Source organism: Carcharodon carcharias, chromosome 18 (assembly GCF_017639515.1).
Source record: "Carcharodon carcharias isolate sCarCar2 chromosome 18, sCarCar2.pri, whole genome shotgun sequence".
Taxonomy (NCBI): domain Eukaryota; kingdom Metazoa; phylum Chordata; class Chondrichthyes; order Lamniformes; family Lamnidae; genus Carcharodon; species Carcharodon carcharias.
In genome coordinates this window covers 54,280,657-54,300,135 of record NC_054484.1, presented here as the reverse complement: position 1 = coordinate 54,300,135, position 19,479 = coordinate 54,280,657, and the positions used below count along the sequence as shown (strand labels likewise).

The 19,479-nt window shown below is 41.5% G+C and overlaps 1 protein-coding gene across 4 annotated transcripts in view; it reads left to right on the top strand.

The window, feature by feature from the left end:
* The window catches only part of gk (glycerol kinase), a 114,057-nt gene that overhangs the window by 27,495 nt on the left and 67,083 nt on the right, over nt 1–19,479 (top strand). For 3 of the 4 annotated variants that reach the window (XR_005945761.1, XM_041210592.1, XM_041210594.1), the window contains exons 3-7: nt 2,276–2,382; nt 7,549–7,626; nt 14,359–14,438; nt 14,958–15,095; nt 16,999–17,108. Coding sequence is in view for 3 of the 4 variants with exons in the window: in XM_041210592.1 (XP_041066526.1) it covers nt 2,276–2,382; nt 7,549–7,626; nt 14,359–14,438; nt 14,958–15,095; nt 16,999–17,108 (513 nt within the window). In the remaining variant the exon portion in view is untranslated. The remainder of the gene's footprint in view (nt 1–2,275; nt 2,383–7,548; nt 7,627–14,358; nt 14,439–14,957; nt 15,096–16,998; nt 17,109–19,479) is intronic. The other variant, XM_041210593.1, reaches the window with a different exon arrangement.

Here is a 19,479-nt window from a genome sequence, read left to right as displayed (position 1 = left end):
TACAACCTGTCTTTGGAACACTTATTCATTTTAACTCAACACCTGGATAAGGATAACTCCTGAGAAATGTATAAGATGCAGGGATGGGTACCTTAAAGCTGCTAAGTGGAAGAACGATCAGTACATTATAGTGAAATTGTCATTGAAGGTATGCAACTAAAGGATGAGTGTTGTTAGAATTTACTGCCAACATAATTAAATATAAAATAGGAGCATTGTTCTTACTTCATGGACAGGGCCTTGGTCAGATCTCATGCAGAATAGTGCCCAGTTTTGATCCTTTTGCATGATGGGTGATTATGGACACTCTGAAAAAGGTACAGATGAGGGCCACAGCAACAAGGATCTGATACCTGGTACTGACAATATTCATTAAAAATGATTGAAATAGATAAAGTTCACCCATTTGCTACTTTCTTGCATTTAGCTTTTATTTTCTGTCCTTCCTGCACCCCAATATATTTCATTTCTTAGCATGAAACATGATATCAACACTTGGAAAATAATGACATGATTGAGGCTATCTTGAGCATCAAGTTCAGGTTTGTCTCACCAAGTTGTGAATATGTTTTAATTTTGCCACAACTCCAGCTTTCAAGCTCACCTTTGACGGTCCTCTGTCTGTGGACATATTCTCAGCTCTTGTCCAGTTCACACTCAATTTATCTAGAGCTCCTACCAAGTTTTCCAAGATAGAGTTGTAGGAAAGGATTTTGCGCTCCCATTGAGGCTGAGAATAGAGGCAGACATGTGCTCAAAATAGCTGACATGCCAGTTCCCTGGCTGCATCCCGCTCTGGACCATATTTTCAGTGATGGGCATGGACAGGGGAAGGCGACAGGGTTGGTCGTCCACAGGGCCCATTAAGAGCCTATTGAGGCCAAGGAAAGCTATTACATCTAGGTATGTTAAGGAGGACTGGAAACTAAGTACAAGTTACAAAGCATAAATTAGGTTAAATACTAGGTGGTACATCTCTTTGTAGCATTGTTCATCTATAAAACAAGTTTTTGGCACAATCAGTCAGTGAGGATTCTCTGCAAGCATTTAAAAGAGAGCTAGCTGGCTGAATTCCTCAGATGAGCCAAAAATGACAGCACATAGAAGGTAGATGGGTCAGTGGTGGGGGGTGGGGGTTGTGTGGGGGGGGGGGGGGGGGGGGGGGGGTGGTGTGTGTGTGTGTGTGTGTGTGTGTGTGTGTGTGTGTGTGTGTGTGTGTGTGTGTGTGTGTGTGTGTGTGTGTGTGTGTGTGTGTGTGTGTGTGTGTGTGTGTGTGTGTGTGTGTGTGTGTGTGGCGGGGTGAATCTATCATGCATGTAATATTATTTCCTGGAACTTGCTTTTCCTTTTGGGGTCAGTGAGAAATTTGCAAGGGCAGGATTTTTCAGTCAGCATGCGTGGGTGGGCCCGACATGCCGACGCGTAAAATGACGTGCGATGACGTTGGGCGTGTGCCCCAACGTCATATCGTGCAGTCCCATGATATTTCGATTGGCGGGCATGCACTGGAGTCGGCTATGTGCCCACCAATATGTAACGGGCCTATTAAGGCCATTAAGAAAGTAATTGAAGTAATTGTTAACGCTGCCCATCCAACCCTAAGGCTGGTGGGCAGGCGAAAAGCCCAAGCAGCCTTCACGTTTTTTAGGAAACCTCATCCACGAGCGGGATGAGGTTTCCTAAAATTTTTATTAAATAAAAAAACTTTTCCTAAGTATCAAAATGTGTCCCATCTCATGTGACACATGAGGGGACATGTTGAAATAAATTTTTACATCATTTTAATTATTTCGATATCAATTCAATCTCCCTGAGGCAGCTCCGTGCCACAGAGAGATTGAAGCGCTCTTTCGCACACATGTGCAAAAGAGCACTGGCCCAGACTCTCCCTCCTCCCCCCGCCTGCACAGGTAATGCTGAGCGCTACAGCTTGAGTATTACGCTGGGCTGGCCTTAATTGGCCCGCCCATGTAAAATGGCGGTGCGGAGCTGATCGCAGGCGGCGATCGGCTTTGCGACCACTCATGCCTGCTCCTGCCGATCCCGCCCGTCACCTGAAAAATTCAGGCCCGAGTGTTTTTTCCCCCTATGCCTAAGGTTTATTTATTTTTCTGTGGTATTTAATGCATGAGTAGGGGTGCAGACACGGATGAGAGTGATGGTGTGCATAAACTGCACCAGGATAGGTTCAATGACCAGCTAGTCTTTACCTGTCCTTTCTTGTGCTTTTGTATCTATTCATTAATCAAAAGATTTTATTTGTTTTATTCTGTAGGTGGGCAGAAGAGGATCCCAAGGAAATTTTGCACTCAGTTTTTGAGTGTATTGAGAAAGCATGTGAAAAATTGAAGAAACTCAAGATTGATGTTTCCAATATTAAAGGTATTTAATTTTTAAATATTTGTGATTATGAACATAATGTGGTTTATTAACATCTTAGAAAAAACTAATCAATACAAGTATGCAATGATTGCAGAATAACTGAATAAACGTACATAATAAATGGGTCACATGAGTAACATTCATGCCACATGTGCCAGGCAAGGACCATCTCCAACAAGAGAGATTCTAACCATCTGCTCTTGACATTCAATGGCATTACCATCGTTGAAACCTCCAACTTCAGCATCCTAGGGGTTATCATTGACCAGAGGCTTAACTGGATCAGCCACATAAATGCTCTGGCAACAAGAGTAGGTTAGATTCTGTGGCAAGTAACTCAGCTCTCGACTCTGCAAAGCCTATCCACAAGTGATGGAATGTGGGATTGCCTGGGTGAGCTTGACAACATTCAGAACAAACCAGTCAACTTGATGGTACTCCATCCACCACTTCTGTTCAGTTCCTCCATCACTGGCACACAGTTGCAGTAGTGTGTACCATCTACAAATGCCCTGTAGAAACTTGCTGGTGCTCCTTCACCAATACCTTCCAAACCAACGATCTTTGCCACCTAGAAGAACAAGGGTAGCAAGTGCATCGGAACACCATCACCTCCAAGTTTCCCTCTAAGTCACAAACCACCCTAACTTGAAAACATATCGCCATTCCTTCAGTGTTATTGCATCACAATCCTGGAACTCTTCCTAACAGCACTGTGGGTATACCTACAGGAATGGGCAATAATTGCAGACCTTGCTATCGATGCCCACGTCCCATGAACTAATAAGAAAGAAATGATTTATATTGCTTCCTTCAAAATCATATTTAAATGATCTGACCTGTTGCAACATGGAAATTGGAATAACCTGTTGTCCATGGAATGTACCTCGTCTGAAAAAAATGATTTGAGAAATTCCTCATATTTTTGATCCCAAATTGTGCACATTTCATTAAGAATTGTGTAACAAAGTATCAAATAAAATATTCTTGTAGAAAATACATATTAGGCAACATGATAGGTCTCCTCTATTATTTCTATTCAGTACCTACTTGTACGTGTGTGCCATTAAATTGATTTAAAGATAACAGTTGCACCAAACCTGTGCCATTGCCACCCACTGTGTTATTTATTCTTTTGGTGGGGAAGACTTTTTCTTATAGATAGCAAGTTGGATGCAGTCAACATCTTGGTTACCATAAACATGGAAGATACAAACGTCTGACTTATGAGGTAGATTTTCTGGCCTTGTAGCTTTCATTGCTTGCTGTGACTATTTGAGCAGGGTACGCCAAAACTTGCAACTGACACTAAATGGTAAATTAACCTCAAGTCCTTCACGAAGCTTTTTCTTGTAACACAGGATTAGTTGCTGATATATATGATGGGCTGCAGATTCGCCAGATGTATGTCATTGTTGAAGCTGAAGGAGCACTACATTTTAAATCTGCTTCTCTGTTTGCACAATAATTTGATACACAATACAAGATGACTAACCCAAACTGCAGGAGGTCCAGTGATTACAGGCTCTTGAATGAGGACTTCAAGGATATGATATAGTATTAGAGAGAGTAAAGTATGATTGGGAGACACATATTCCAGGCTATAGAATCTTTGGAAAGAAATAGATATTGGGAAAGGAGGAAGATTAGCGATATTAATTTAACAATGAATGGATTTCAGTAAGGGTGATCCAGCAGTGGAAACGCTGCAGGTAAAATTAATATAAGACTTCAGTAGGCCTTATCTACAAACTTCTTGATTGTCATATAATAGGAAAGAGAGAGAGATCTGTAAAACCAGAGACCAGTGAAGCATATAGTAAAATAATGCAGTTATCCTGGAAGATTTTGATTTTCACAAAGCCTGGGAGAAGCAGAACAAATAGCAAAGGACATGAATTTCTAGAAAGGTAATAGCAATTGTTTTCTAGAACAATAGGGGCAGAATTTTACTCTCAGAGTGTGGGCGCGCCTGACAAGCCCGAGCGTAAAATGACGTGCGTCCCGATGTCATCGCGCGGTCTCACGATATTTTGTTCGGCGCGCACCAGAGTCAGCTGTGCACCCGCCAATAATTAAGAGGCCTATTAAGGCCATTAACAATCTAATTAAATTCAAATTTACGCTCCCTGTCCAACTTTACAATTGGTGGGCAGACGAAAAGGCCAAGCGGCCTTTACATTTTTTAGGACACCTCATTCACGAGCAGATTGAGGTCTCCTAAAGCAAATAAACATTAAATGAAAGCTTTATTTTTGAATTAAAAACATGGGAAGAATTTTCCCCACGTCAGGGGGGCGGGGGGTGGTGAAGTTCAGGAGTGGGTGCGCCTCCAATCGGTGCCCCCAATCGGGGGCACGCCGCCATTTTACATGAGTGGGCCAAGTAAGGCCCGCCCAGCATGACTTCCGCCAGGAAGCGAAAGAGCGCACTCATCTCCCTGAGGCTAAGTGCTGCCTCAGGGAGATTGGCACCAAATTTAAAAATGGTGAAGGGGCAAAAATAAAATTTCCCTGACATGCCCCCTCATGTAACAGTGTCACATGAGTTGGGACATGTCCATCACTTTTAATCAAACATTTATCAAATTTTAAAAACCTCATGAAACCTCATCCCGCCCGTGGATGAGGTTTCATGCTTTTTCTGAAGCCCACCAGGGCTCTCGGCCTGCCCGCCAACCTTAAGTTTGGACGGGAAGGTCCATTAATTATTTCAATTAGTTTTTAAATGGCCTCAATAGGCCATTGATAGGTTGGCACAGCTGATTTGGTTGCTCCCCGGCCGACCTAAAAATTGTAATGACACGCAGTGATGTCGGGAGTTCTGTCCGACGTCATCCCACATCATTTTACATATTGGCAAGCGGGCCCCGCCCCCTGCTCACCGTCCTAAAGATCCTGGCCCATGTCCCAGCTCGTGTGGCAGAGTCATCAGACATCAGGAACCTTATTGTAATACATCAGCATGTTATTATAAGGCCAGCTCACCAGACTCACCCATGGATCGTCTGCCCATGTCGGCGGGAAAACATGCTGGCGTGTTTCACAACAGCATATATAAGGTGTGCACTTGGCGGGATGCATTTCGCTCGAGACTTCAAGCTTTGTTTGCCTACCTTGCTTTGGTCAGGCTTCACAGAGAGCACCACATCACTCTTAGGTGGGCTCACGGGCAGGTCACTACCTACCAGTTCAGCCATATGTGCGTAGCTTTTCAATGGCTGCAGGGCTAGGACTTGCTTAAGGAAGCTGGAAAAGTGGCCTCAGGCAAGGAAAGAGACTGCAGGACGAGGGCTGTACTGCGGAAGGAGGATATCCCAGGCAGTGTATGAGGGCACATGTTGGTCTGTGCAAGTGGCCTCAAGATGGTCAGGGCTGAGGAGGCAGCCTCCAGAGGAGATGAGGCCAGATGGACATGTGAGGGTATGTGTGTGAGAATGGGTGGTGATGTCCCTTGAGTTGGCAGTGAGCGAGATGACAGTGAATGTGTGATGGGCTTGAGTGTGTGAGTTTAGAGTGATGAGATGGTTGCCATACCCTGGCTGCACAGATGAGATCATTCGTCCTCTATCTGTATTGGATGGCCAACCTCTTCTGTGCAGCATTGGCGTTGATCACCACAGCCATCACCTACTAAGTTGTAGTAGTAATGTTGCTGCCCGTCCTGTGGCCAGAGCAGCGGTAGAGAACGTCACAGCAGGCCTCCACTGTGTCCAAAAGGTGCTCGATGGCTGCAGTCTTCTTGCCTTTTGGGGCCATGTCTTTGCAACAGTCCTGGGCAAGCATTGAGCATGGCTGTACTTTAAATGTGGTGCCTGGCGTGATGAAGTGGCAAGGTGATGGCGTGGTAGGCAAATCTGAGCCTGCCCGCCATGGAAATGGCCTGTATCCCAGGAATTCATAATTAATATGGCAGGATAGGGGCCATTGCGGACAGTTTTCCCAGCCGCTACTGCACAGTGCAAATCTGGGACAATTCCACCCATTGGCTTTGAAAGGGTACAGCACAGGTTCACCAGATACTAGGGATCAAATGTTTAAATTATGAGCAAAAGGACCACAATTTTGTTCGTATTCCCACCAGTTCAGAAGATTGAGGAATGATCTATAGTGGTCTTTAACTGATAAAGAAAATGGGGTAGGGATCAAGAGAAACTATCTTCTCTGCATGGGGGATAAGCAAATAGATAGACGAGGAAGGAAATACTGTTCCCACTAGTGGAAGGATCAAGAATGAGAGGGCAGAGATTTAAGGTAATTTGGAAAAGAATCAACGGAGACATGAGAAACTTTTTAATGCAGCGAGTGGTTAAGATCTGGAATGCAGATTGTGGTGGCCGGTTCAATCGTGGCATTCTAAGGGAATTGGATTATTATCAGAAAAAGAAGAATATATGAAGGGTTACAGGGAGAACGAGGGCAATGGCACTAGGTGCATGGCTCATTCGGAGAACTGGTGCAGACACAGCGGGCTGAATTGGCTCCTTCTATGTTGTAACAATTCTGTAATTCTGAGAAATGTTTGTCAAGTTAGGATATCAAAGGATATCAAGCCAGGTATATGCAGATGGGCTATAGATCAGCCATGTTGTAACTGCTCGTCAAAACAGACTTGAGAGACTGAATGACCAATTGCTATCCCTATGAATGGAGCAGACCACTGCATGAATTGTGTTTGTATGTATGATGATTAAATTAGTTTATATTGCATGGATGGCTATGCTACCTTGGAAGATGCAGTGGGTTGAGGACAGTGACATTCTTCCCTGCCACTGGCAATGCTATCGCTAAATTTCAGGTTGGCATGAAATATGGAAAAATATACTAATTTTAGGAATATTTGGATTAAATATGGTTGAATTAGCAAATCACAACTGAGAAACAACTAGTTGTATTCACAGGGAATGGGCATACAAAGTACACAGTAGCAAAGTAAGGTGGGATCTCACCTCAGACGCTAATGCACATTGTCTGTGTGATCCCACATGACTTTGCTGCTATTGCATGTCCATTTCCTCTAACTAGAAATTGCCCTTGTATATTTTGAGAGAAGAGTGAAGATGCTCTTTTAAAGTAAAAAAAAACGGAGATAATTTAGAAATATGTTTAAGATTCTTTATTTTTCTTGAGCATAAGATTAACAAATTTTAAATTTGTTCAATTCTAGCAGTTGGAGTTAGCAATCAGAGAGAAACAACGATCGTATGGGACAAAAAGACAGGGCTCCCACTCTACAATGCAATTTGTAAGTTTTCTTGATTTGTTTGCTCTATCATAAAATTGTGAGCTTCTACTAAAATGAAACAAATATTAGAAATAGTAGATTTCACAGGAGTACTTCATGATTTTTATATTTCAAAGAATATTATGCCAAGGTGATATCTGAGTGCTAGAGATACCAGCAGTACTTATCTACACCGTGGAATCATGAGACTGTTGGGATTGAAGAGGCATCATGAAGATAGACTTTGGCTATGACATTTGTCTTGGAACTGCATCAGCATGAGAGCAAAACTTATAACATCTGTTTAATCTTGTAGCCACTGAGAGATGTTGCCCTGAAGCTATCTGATGTTAATGTCCATCTGTCTCCGTCATAGGAACCCCCAAGGCCTGATGGCTAATGGTTAAAGCATTTACATTGATGCACTTCTAGTCTGGTTGCTTCTCTATCAGGAGAATGTGTGTTAAATCTTTCTCTGATATTGGCACTGGGAATAGCATGGGACCCTGATTGTGCTCACTGCCCCCATCTAAGTAAGATGTTCAACCATTATTCAGCCTTTTCAGATCGGGACCACAAACATTTGAGCGCACAGGCTTAGGGGCCGGAGAGTTCTAAAGGGTCTCTACTTCACACCACCAGATTCCACTTTTGCTTGATTCCAGTAGCACATTGCTGTTAATGATTGAAGGAGTGCCACACAAACTTGGACTGCAAGGAGAAGTCAGGTGAGCAAATAGCTTAGCTGGCTGCTCTAGTGGTGATAAGTTTCTTGCTGTGTTGCAAAGGAGTCTTGAGGTTCCAAGGAATGGCACCCCCTACAAAATCTATCTCCTTTCACAAAGTGCCTACCATTTTCTAGGTGGGTCATTGACCCTTGATTCCAAATTTGCCATTCCTTCTGCTCTGTACCACTGTTACAAGGCCTTACAGGCCCAACTCTGGGAAATGAGCAACCTTTACCTTTGATCTGGCTGCCTGGATGAGTGCAACTCCAACAACACTCAAGAAGCTTGACACCATCTTGGACAAAGCAGCCCACTTGATTTTTTTTATTCGTTCATGGGATGTGGGCGTCGCTGGCAGGCCAGCATTTATTGCTTATCTCTAATTGCCCTTGTTCAGAGGGTATTTAAGAGTCAACCACATTGCTCTGGGTCTGGAGCTACATGTTGGCCGGACCAGGTAAGAACCACAGATTTCTTTCCCTGAAGGGCATTAGTGAACCAGATGGGTTTTTCCAACAATCGGCGATGATTTCATGGTCATCATCAGACTTTTAATTCCAGATTATTAATGAATTCAAATTCCACCATCTGCCATGGTGGGATTCAAACCCAGGTCCCCAGAGCATTATCCTGATCACCAGTCCAGTGACAATACCACCAAGTGACCACCTCCCCATAAAATTGCAGAGATAATTTAGAAATATGTATAAGATTCCTTATTTCTGAGCAAGTAGGCTGAAAAGTACCTGGAGGGATCAATGGAAGTGAGATGGGCCAGTGAAGTGTGTGTGCGTGTGTAACTGGCACCTGGAGAACAGATGTAGTCCACTAGCAAGACATAAACTTGCAGCAGTACTGGAAGGAGCAAGGAACTTGGGTGAAGAGAATTATTTATTTATTTATTAATGGAATGTGGGCATCGCTGGCTAGGCCAGCATTTATTGCTCATCGATGGCACCTGATCCACAAACATTCACTCCCTCAACCACCATGCACATGGCAGCAGCCTGTACCATCTACAAGATGCACTGCAAGAACTCACCCAGGCTCTAGACAGCAACATCCAAATGCACGACCCCTACCATCTAGAAGGACAAGGGCATTAGATACGTGGGAACACCATCACCTGGAAGTTCCCCTCCAAGCCACTCGCCATTCTGACCTGGAAATATATTGCTGTTCCTTCACTGTTGCTGGGTCAAAACCCTGGAACACCCTCCCTAACAGCACTGTGGGTGTACCTATACCACATGGACTGCAGCGGTTCAAGAAGGCAGCTGACCACCACCCTTCAAGGGCAATTAGGAATGGACAATAAATGCTGGCCTAGCCAGTGATGCCCACATCCCATTAATAAATAAATAAATAATTAATTCTCTTCACCCAAGTTCCTTGCTCCCTCGAGTACTGCTGCAAGTTTATGTTTTGCTAGCGGACTACCTCTCCTCCAGGTACCACCTATACACACACACTCACTTCACTGCCCCTTCTCATTTCCATTGATCCCTTCAGGTACTTTTCAGCCTCTTTGCTCAGAAATAAGGCACCTTGTGCATATTTCTAAATTATCTCTACAATTTTTTTCATTTAAAAAGAGTTTCTTTGCTCATTTGTGACCTAAACTCCCACCTGTACTATTTTCCACCAATCCACTTAACTGAGGAGTTTGAGGCGTATTTACATAGCCTGCACACATCTGTCTGTTTAAATTAAATAACCAAGCAATTTGTGGCAGGGTCAACACCAATACCTGAAAACTGGCAGAGGTCCTGCTTCACTTCTTAGTTCTGACAGTGCCATTGCAATTTTTGAACTCCTTTGTGTTTAGCTTCACAAGATAATACTTAATCTTAAAATGTTCCCTGCCATTAATGAGAACTGATTTTGTCATGTCATGATGGCACTTGGTAAAGTGCACAGTTTAGGCATATATTCTTCACATAAGCTGTCTGAAAACAGGGGCTTTGTGAGGAGCCCTATAAATAGAAATTTTTGAAAAGTAAATTTTGTTTTTAAACAGAAGTATGAAACTAACTGCTTTTCAGTGCTTGATAATTTATCAACTATATGCATTGTGTCGTAATGTTATTGCAAATTTAGTATCTTGTGAGTGGAGAATGATTTTATTGGAGGAAAAGAATTGGCTGATGTGCGCTGCATATGTGGAGGTGGGTGAGGTCTAAGTGGATAGAAAATGTGCATGAACCCATCTCTCAGTTTATAGCATGTTGTTAGTTCCCTACTTCGATTTCCTGGTCAATCTCTGTGCAAGTTGTATTAATTTCCAGAGCAATGCATGACTCCCAACTCTTTTTTAAAGGAAACTTTGGACTTTTTGTTAAGGGCTTCATGTTTTTGTGACTTTTTGTACTTTGTTGAATTAAAGATTAATGTATTTTATTTGTATAACCTTGACAAATGTCATGGATTTAGTGGTTGCTGATGTAATCTGTTTCCTGCTGTTAGGAAATGCAATAGACTTATCACTTGAAACACATCACGATCACTCTTTCTTCTTCCATTGAAAGGACTCGTCAAAAATTTAACACAAAACCATGAACAAATCAAATAAAACTGCACATGAATTATGAAGACCTGATTGTGGGGAAAAAAAGATTAAGCCACAATTTCTTGGATGTGTTTAGCTTGACATTGTAATGCAATTGAATTAACTTCAGTTGGTACTGTGAACCAAAATTGTTTCAGCTGTCAGTGCCAATTCCATTCTCATCTTTCAAACTTGATAATTAGTTCTAAGCCATTTCCATTAAAGTTATGCTGCATAAATTAGTTTAAAAGAAATCGATGGGTAGACCAAAAAAAGGGTCATAATTCTTTATAATTGCCTTTATTTTAATGCTGGTGGTGATAGTCCTTTTACTTGTTTTTTTACTGTTACTTATGCATGTTGAGAGTTGTATATGGAACTCATACCTCAGCAGTCTGTGATATTATACATCGATGTTCCAAGGTAGTGAGACATAACACTAAATAAAGGGGAAAATAATTAGTTACTCTTATTTTACTCAGTGAATTAAATTCCACAGTCTAAATGTTGTTTCCTGCTACTGAACTGTGTATAGAGTAGCCTACAGGTGGTACAGTAACATAAGTGAAGCATTTCTGTCTAAGATTTAGCTTAATATTGGCATCTTTAATTCTACCTTAGTAGATGAGAACAGCAACACCTTGCAGTTCTTTGGCAGCTTTAACACAGTAAAGCACCCAAGGTGCTTCACAGGAGCGTTATCAAACGAAATTAGACATCAAGTCAGATTAGGAGATATTAGGAGAGATGACTAAAAATTTGGTCAAAGAGGTCGTTTTTAAGGAGATTTGAAAGGAGGAGAGAGAGGGGTAGCGAGGTAGAGAGACTTAGGGAAGGAACTTCCAGAGCTTAGGACCTAAGCACTTGAAGGCACGGCTACCAAGGTGGAGTAATTAAAACTGAATATGCAAAAGAAGCCAGAATCGGAGGAGTGCAGGTATTTCATAGGCATGTGGGGTTGGAAGAGATTACAAAGATAGAGAAGGGTGAGAAAACACACTGGCCAGAATTTCCCGTCGGCAATTTGGGGGCAGGGCCCGCTCGCCGACAGGAAAATGATGTGGGATGACGTCAGGAGGACCTCCGACGTCATCCCGATCCCTTTAAGTTTTTAGGAAGGCGGGTGGACTGCGAAATCAGCTGTCCGCCCGCCGACCTATCAATGGCCAATTGAGGCCATTGACAGGGTCATTAAGATAATTAAAGACCCTGCCCGTCCAACCTTAAGGCTGGCGGGCAGGCCAGGATCCCAGCAGGCTTCTGATAATACATGAAACCTCATCCACAGGCGGAATGAGGTTTCATGTCCATTTTTAAAAACTTTAATAAAGTTTATGTCCTTTTTATTAACATTTCCCATCTCGTGTGGCATTGTCACATGAGGGGGACGCTTCCTGTCGGGCAGGCCGCTGGGCAGGCCTTAATTGGCCCGCCCACTCAAAATGGCGGCGGGCCCCGTTTCAGTGGCGGAGCTTGGCTGCCCGTCCACCACCGAGCCGGTGGGGCCCGCCCGTCAACCGAGAGCAAAATTCTGCCCACTGATTTGGAAAAGAGGATGAGAGCTATAAAGTTGCAGTGTTGCCGGACCGGGAACCAAGGTAGGTCAGCAAGCAATGGTGACCAATGAATGTGACTTGGTATAAAATATGGGATTAAAGAGTAGTTTTATTCATAGAAATCCTATGCAAATGCAGTTTGATGCATTGCAACATTGACAAGTTAAATAGGATTCTATTTCTGAATGAAATTGCTGAGTTCACACTAATGCTGCATCCTCATAGTGTTGCACATTACAATTCACTAGACAGGTGTGCCTTTTTTAAAATAGGAATAGATAATGCATTCAGATTGTGCAAGATCAGAGTTTTGCTGTGCACTAGCCAGCATAGTTCATTATTTAGACATTGTTGCACAATACCTCCTTGACTACAAAGCATGTCAAAGCTCAATTCCAAAATTACCTCTTGATATTAAGATACTTATTAATGGCCTTTGAATGTGTACATTTTATTTTAAAAAAACACTGAGGTAATTTTCCAAATATACATGGCTATGGAGAACCTCACCCACATGGAGTTGCAATGTGTGAAGTTTCATTCTAAAAGTGTATACTCAAAAAATTACTGTTAATTAGATTATTCAGAGGTAATGGCCAGTGATGCCTTGTAAATGAAATACGTAAGGTAGAATATTTAAAGGTACTCCCTTTTATTTTATGGCTGTTTTTACAGATGTTAGAGATTAAATTGGATAACTCTCAAATGGGTGCAGGAATCCTGATACATGATTAATCTGAGTCCACTCATTGTTTTGTATCAGAATGTTAAATGTTTGTCGCCTGCTATTTTACATGATTCCTGTGGGCAGCCAGAGATACCAGCTCTGTTCATTGGCTGCACACATGAACAGTGGGCTTGATATCGTGGGTAGTTAACTCTACTCAAAAGCAACCTGGACCTTTTAAAGGAGAGGTGCATTGTGGCTGAAATAAGTTGTGGGAGCCCTTCGTAAACTAAATCTGTGCTGTAACATATGGAAGATGGCTGTGTCTGTGAGGGAGCCAAGTATAGGAAACTCCCAGAAACACAATCGATTGCACCAGCAGCAGGAAGAGATAATCCAGCATCAAACCAGTTAAGTACTTCATGATGCCTTGAGGGTGAGGAAGCTCTGCTTTCCATTTAATGTCATCTTCAGATGTGCCAGGTTAAAACAGGCTGGACGGTGAAGTTGGAAAATGGTTACAGTGGCATCAGATTAATGTTGCACATTATTTTGCATCACACCTCGCTGGTCTTTGTACTTAATTTCAGCAGTTGTTAGTCACATGAGCAAACTCCTTTATCAAGATAGCATCCTGCGCACTTCCCATCGGATGGGTGTGCACACCTCTGACCCCATTTTTGAGTCTTAGTTGACTAGATAGTACCTAAAACAAAGATGGCAGTAGATAGCCCAGTTTAGTCCCTGAGAAAATGGTTTTGACGTTATCATCATAAAATATGGAAGTTCAGTGTTTGTATGCAATATAGCCATGTTGCTGGAAGAAGAAAAGTGATTTTCATGTTTTGATTTTGCATCAATTCTGAATTATCTGCATCGTCTTTTTTCAGGATAGCTTAAACTTTTGCTACTTGATGGGTGGTGGAAATAATAAACAATCTTAAGTACCTAAGTGCAACTAAATGGTAATGCCATATAATCTACTCTTTAAAAGTTGGAGTCATTTGTTTTATGCATTTTATTTCAGATCATGACTTTTTATTTTGATGATTCATTTGAAGTAACAAGCTGCAATGCCATTGAGTTGTTAATAATTGAGCAAGCTTATGCTTCATGGCTAAGTGTGCAGGGGTGCAGTTTTATTTGCCAAAATAATTTGCTCCCAAAGATTCAATGGTCGTCAAACTGTTGATTGTCCTATACAATACTAGTGTTGCACTTAATGGCATATTTGTATATATTTTTTCTCATCAGTGTGGCTTGACCTCAGGACACAGTCAACTGTAGAAAAGCTGATCAACAATGCACCAAACAAAGATAAAAACATTCTTCAGGTGAACAATTTATCAATTGCTCCATTTTAGGTTTTGTGTTAACTTGTTTCAAACTTTTTTTAAATGGTTCAAATGCCCTTGCTTAAGTTGTCCAAATTTTGTTCATTTTCTTCTAATAAAGATAAAGAACATTTTCTATGCATGAATAGGCAACTATTCACAAAGTTTACACTTGGGAATAAACTTTTGATTTGACTACTAATGATTATTAACATCTGTATATAGTACTGAAAACAAAAATACTTTCACAACCGTACAGGGATTCTTGGGAAATCTAAATAAAGAAGTTGCTATTTAGGTGGCAATTTGTACCTTTCCAACTAAAAGTGGTCCCAAAATATGTATTAATAGTATTAAAAGTATTTCTCATATATGTCCCAAGCAAGACATTTGCAGATGTGCATTGTATTTTTATTCACAGACTTAGCAATGAATATGTGTACAAGACTTGTATCAAAACCATATAATTTTACATAACCAAACTTTTTGGCTTGCTTCTGATCTTTATTTTCCTTATAGGGAAAAACCGGCCTTCCAATTAGCACCTATTTCAGTGCTGTGAAACTACGGTGGCTTTTGGATAATGTGGAGAAAGTTAGAAAAGCTGTAGCAGAAGGCCGGGCTATGTTTGGAACAGTTGATTCTTGGCTTATATGGGTAAAGCAACTGATGTTTTTTAAGCAACCTGCTTCAGGAAGATATACTGGTCAGTTAGTCAACTGCATTTTAATGAAATGTTTGTATGTTGGTTTGCTACATAGACCATAGGAAACAGAATAATAAGATCAAGAAGGAGTGAAGTGTGGTTTAAATGATGGCTTTTATCTAAGATTTGCATGCAGCAAACATGGGCATTAGATTTTAATTCTTGTTGCATTACAATACCAATTTTGAAAGGTTTAAAATAGCTAATATGCTGAAGTCACAGAAATGCACCTTTTATTGCTACAACTGATTTATGGATATGAATTGCTATAAAAATTAGTTTATTTCAGAAAATGCCACTTTTTTAATAAAATGTTTGCAAAGTTTCCACACCATTACTCATTTACCTTATCTATCGCAATGTTATGAAAAAGCTTCTTTTCAACTTTTTCTTTTAATTCAATCCACTCAAAATAGATTGAGAGTAAAGTAGCAAGAAATATAAAAAGGGATTGTGAGAATTTTTACAAGTACATAGATAAAGAAAAGGTTAACAAAATTAAATGCGGATCCCTTAGAGGCTGAGATGGGAGAAATTATAATGGGGAATAAGGAAATGGCAGAGACATTAAACAAATGTTTTGTGTCTGACTTCACAATAGAAGACACAAACATCATACCAGAAATTGCGGGGAATCAAAGATCTAATTAGAGTGGGAGCTTAAAATAATTATAAATATTATTAAAGAAAAATACTGTAGAAATTAATGGGACTAAAAACTGGCAAATCCCTGGGCCTGATGGCCCACACTTAAGGATTTTGAAAGAGGTGGCCGCAGAGATAGCGGGTGTATTTGGTTCATACCTTATAGAATTCTCTAAGTTCTCAAACAGTCCCTGTGGATTGAAAGGTAGCAAAGGTAACCCAGCTGTTCAGGAAAGGAGGGGGAGGTAACCAGGGAACTATAGGCCAGTTAGCCTGACATTAGTAGTAGGGAAAATGCTTGAATCAGCTAGTAATTGCCTTAGAGGGAATGCAATGTGAATTCACCAGATTGATTCCTAGGATGAGAACGCTGATCTATGAGGAGAGATTGAGTAGAATCTGAGTACATGCTCTGGCATTTAGAAGAATGACAGGTGATCTCATTGAAACATATACAATACAATTCTTAGAGGTTAGGCACTGAGAGGCTGCTCTCCTTTGGCTGCAGAGCCTAAGACTGAGAGTCATAGTCATTTGGGACTGAGATGAGGAGAAATTTCTTCACTCAGAATGTGCTGGATTGTGGAATTCTCTACAACCCCAGAGGGTTATGAATGCTCAGTTAATGAATATATTCAAAACTGAGATTGGTAGATTTTTGGATACTAAGGAAGTCAAGGACAGGAAAGTGGAGTTGATGTAGAAATTCAGCCTGGATCCGTTGAATAGTGGAACAGGCTCTTGGGCTAGCAGGCCTATTGCTGCTCTTATTTCTTATGTCATATTCTTACTCTGTCTCTCCAATGTCACCCTAGACTACTATGAGAATTTCTCCATAATGCAATATGATCTTGTCCTGAAAGTTGTGATGCAGCTTACCATAAAACTACCATAAAGACCGTTCAGACAATTATTCTGACCTCTGCTATTATAATCAATGCTCAAAGTCAATCCCTGCTCCAATTACTTAAAATGTTAATCTTGAAGCCTGACCTGAAACAGTATAAAAACCAGCAGGCACATGTGTCACGATTGAACTTTGTTTTAGGAAGAAGGTAAAGACAAATATTCCTACTAAAGTACTCATTGTGAAAAGTTCTGTTACGAAAAGTTGGACCATTCATTCTAATGACTGTCATTAGGCTTGCAATAAAATGTAAATATTCTTTCATCAATTTTGATAATGAAAGGTGTTGTCTGTGGCTTTAGTGTTTGACAGGTGCACATGAGAATGGTGTTCATTGTACAGATGTGACCAATGCAAGCAGAACCATGCTGTTCAATATCCACACCTTGAAGTGGGATCCTGAGCTCTGTCAGTAAGTTATATCTAATGAAACATTACCATTATTTTATGGAGTTAACACAACCATGATCAGAATGCAGAGAAGCTAACCAGGCATTTTGCTTTTGTACATGCTGGCTAGCTTTTAAATTTGATATGAGATGCTGCTCTGCATATTTTTCATTTTGCAAAATTATATTTTGTTCACATTAACTTTGAATTGGTAATATATATCTTTGTAGTTTGTCAAACTTAACAATTGAAATGAAGGTTTTATACATTGTTAGCTGAGTGAGGATAATTATGAGCTGCAGTTCAAATTTTAAATGATCATTTTCACAAAGCCAATAAGTAGAAGTTTATAGCACAAAAGAAGCCGTTTGGTCTACTTCGCATGTGCTGGGTCTTTATTAGAGAAACTCAAATTATTTCTACTGTCCTGCTCTCCACCCCCACCCCTTGTGCCTCAAAAACCATGGCCCAAATTTTGCAACCATAATGACTGTCAGCATTTGCCATCATTATTCCTCTGAAACAGATAGTGACTTCCATAGTACACACTTGCACAGTGTAACGAGGAAATCCAGAAGTTGCTATCAGTGATTCAATGCTTCTCCATAGGGCATTCTATTGAAGTACTCTGAAATTGCAATCAAGTAGAAATCACTGAACTGATGAAAACATTTTCACTATTAGTTTCACTTTAAAGGCCCTCGAAAAAGTTATAACATTGCACCCTTGTGTCCAATAGGTCGATGTAATATGTCTAGTGTGTGGGTGAAGAGAGCTAGTGTGCTTTCTACTTTTGGGTGCTGGTTTACTTCTCATTTTCAGCCTTCACTGCTGGCTAGCAGCAATACAAAAATGAGACCAGATGTGTACGACTCTCCCTATCAGTACATAGCCACTCCAGCAGCAAGTCCTCAGCTGTGCCTCCTCATTGCAACATCCGGAAACTGGGTCTTTTGTGGCTTCAGGTTAAAGCTTCAGAGGAACTCTGAAGCTAGGGTTTGACCCCCTAGCAGTTTGCAGGCCCACTGGCATGTGAACGCGCCCTGGCATTCATAAACTCTCAGCTATGCCACATAGCTCCACTGTCTTTTGAATACCTCGGAAGAGTTGAAGGCTAAGGAAGTAAGCCATGACACAAAATCTGGAGTGGAGTCCAAAGATGGGCCGATGTCCAAATATGTCATCTTCCTGGCAACTCCTGCAACCAAACCAATATCAAATATAGTGCTTTGCATTCCTTTGGAGTCAGCAGTGGAGATCGAGAGGGGGACCCTGATGTTTGGGGACGGCAGTTACGAGTGATAAGCTCAACTCGATTGGCATAGAGAATGGATGTTATGGGCTGTCAATGATGGTAAGAGGGACCATTGTGTCCCACTGATAGCCACCGACTACCTGAAGTTGGGGAGCCTCTGACTGGTAAGTTGCTGATGCGACACGGCCCACCTGCTTCACTGGGTGCATAGAGCTTAGAGTCTGTGCTCAACAAGTGGACAGAATCCATTGCACCAGGAAACACAAAACAAACGCAAAGAAAGAAGGTGCCAACTCTTCGATTGGCAAGCTGGAAAATAAGGACCATGTGCATGGGATTGACGGACTCCCACTGGTCAATAACGCACACGAGACAGCTGTGATTAACATGGAATTTGATAGACTGAACGTTGACATAGCATCCTGCCAAGAGACCAGGCTCATCGAGCAGATCACTGAAAGAGAACTATTACGCGTTTATCTACGGAAACACTGGCCACACTCCAGATTTTGTGTCTTACTTCCTTAGCCTTCAATTCTTCCGAGGTATTCAAAAGACAGTGGAGCTATGTGGCATAGCTGAGAGTTTATGAATGCCAGGGCGCGTTCACATGCCAGTGGGCCTGCAAACTGCTAGGGGTCAAACCCTAGCTTCAGAGTTCCTCTGAAGCTTTAACCTGAAGCCACGAAAGACCCAGTTTCCGGATGTTGCAATGAGGAGGCACAGCTGAGGATTTGCTGCTGGAATGGCTATGTACTGATAGGGAGAGTCGTACACATTTAGTCTCATTTTTGTATTGCTGCTAGCCAGCAGTGTAGGCAAAGTGTAAGCTTCACTATAAGGAACATGTTACTCTTGATGATACAATCCCCAACTAATGGTTCAGAACATGTTCTTTCCATCTGCTTCTCAATTCAAATGGTGCTAGGTAACCTCATGAGTATTGATGCTCTAACACTGTGCCCCACTACAGAGGCTAAAGACCACTTCCCCAAGAAGCTCGATACTGCTATCAGCAGAATCCCTAAGACAGAACATCTTTACCTACTGTAAGATTTCAATGCAAGAGTGGGTGGCATGGTCCTCCTGCTTTGAATATCATGGCCAAATGAGAGTGGATAGTGACTACTTGAGCTTT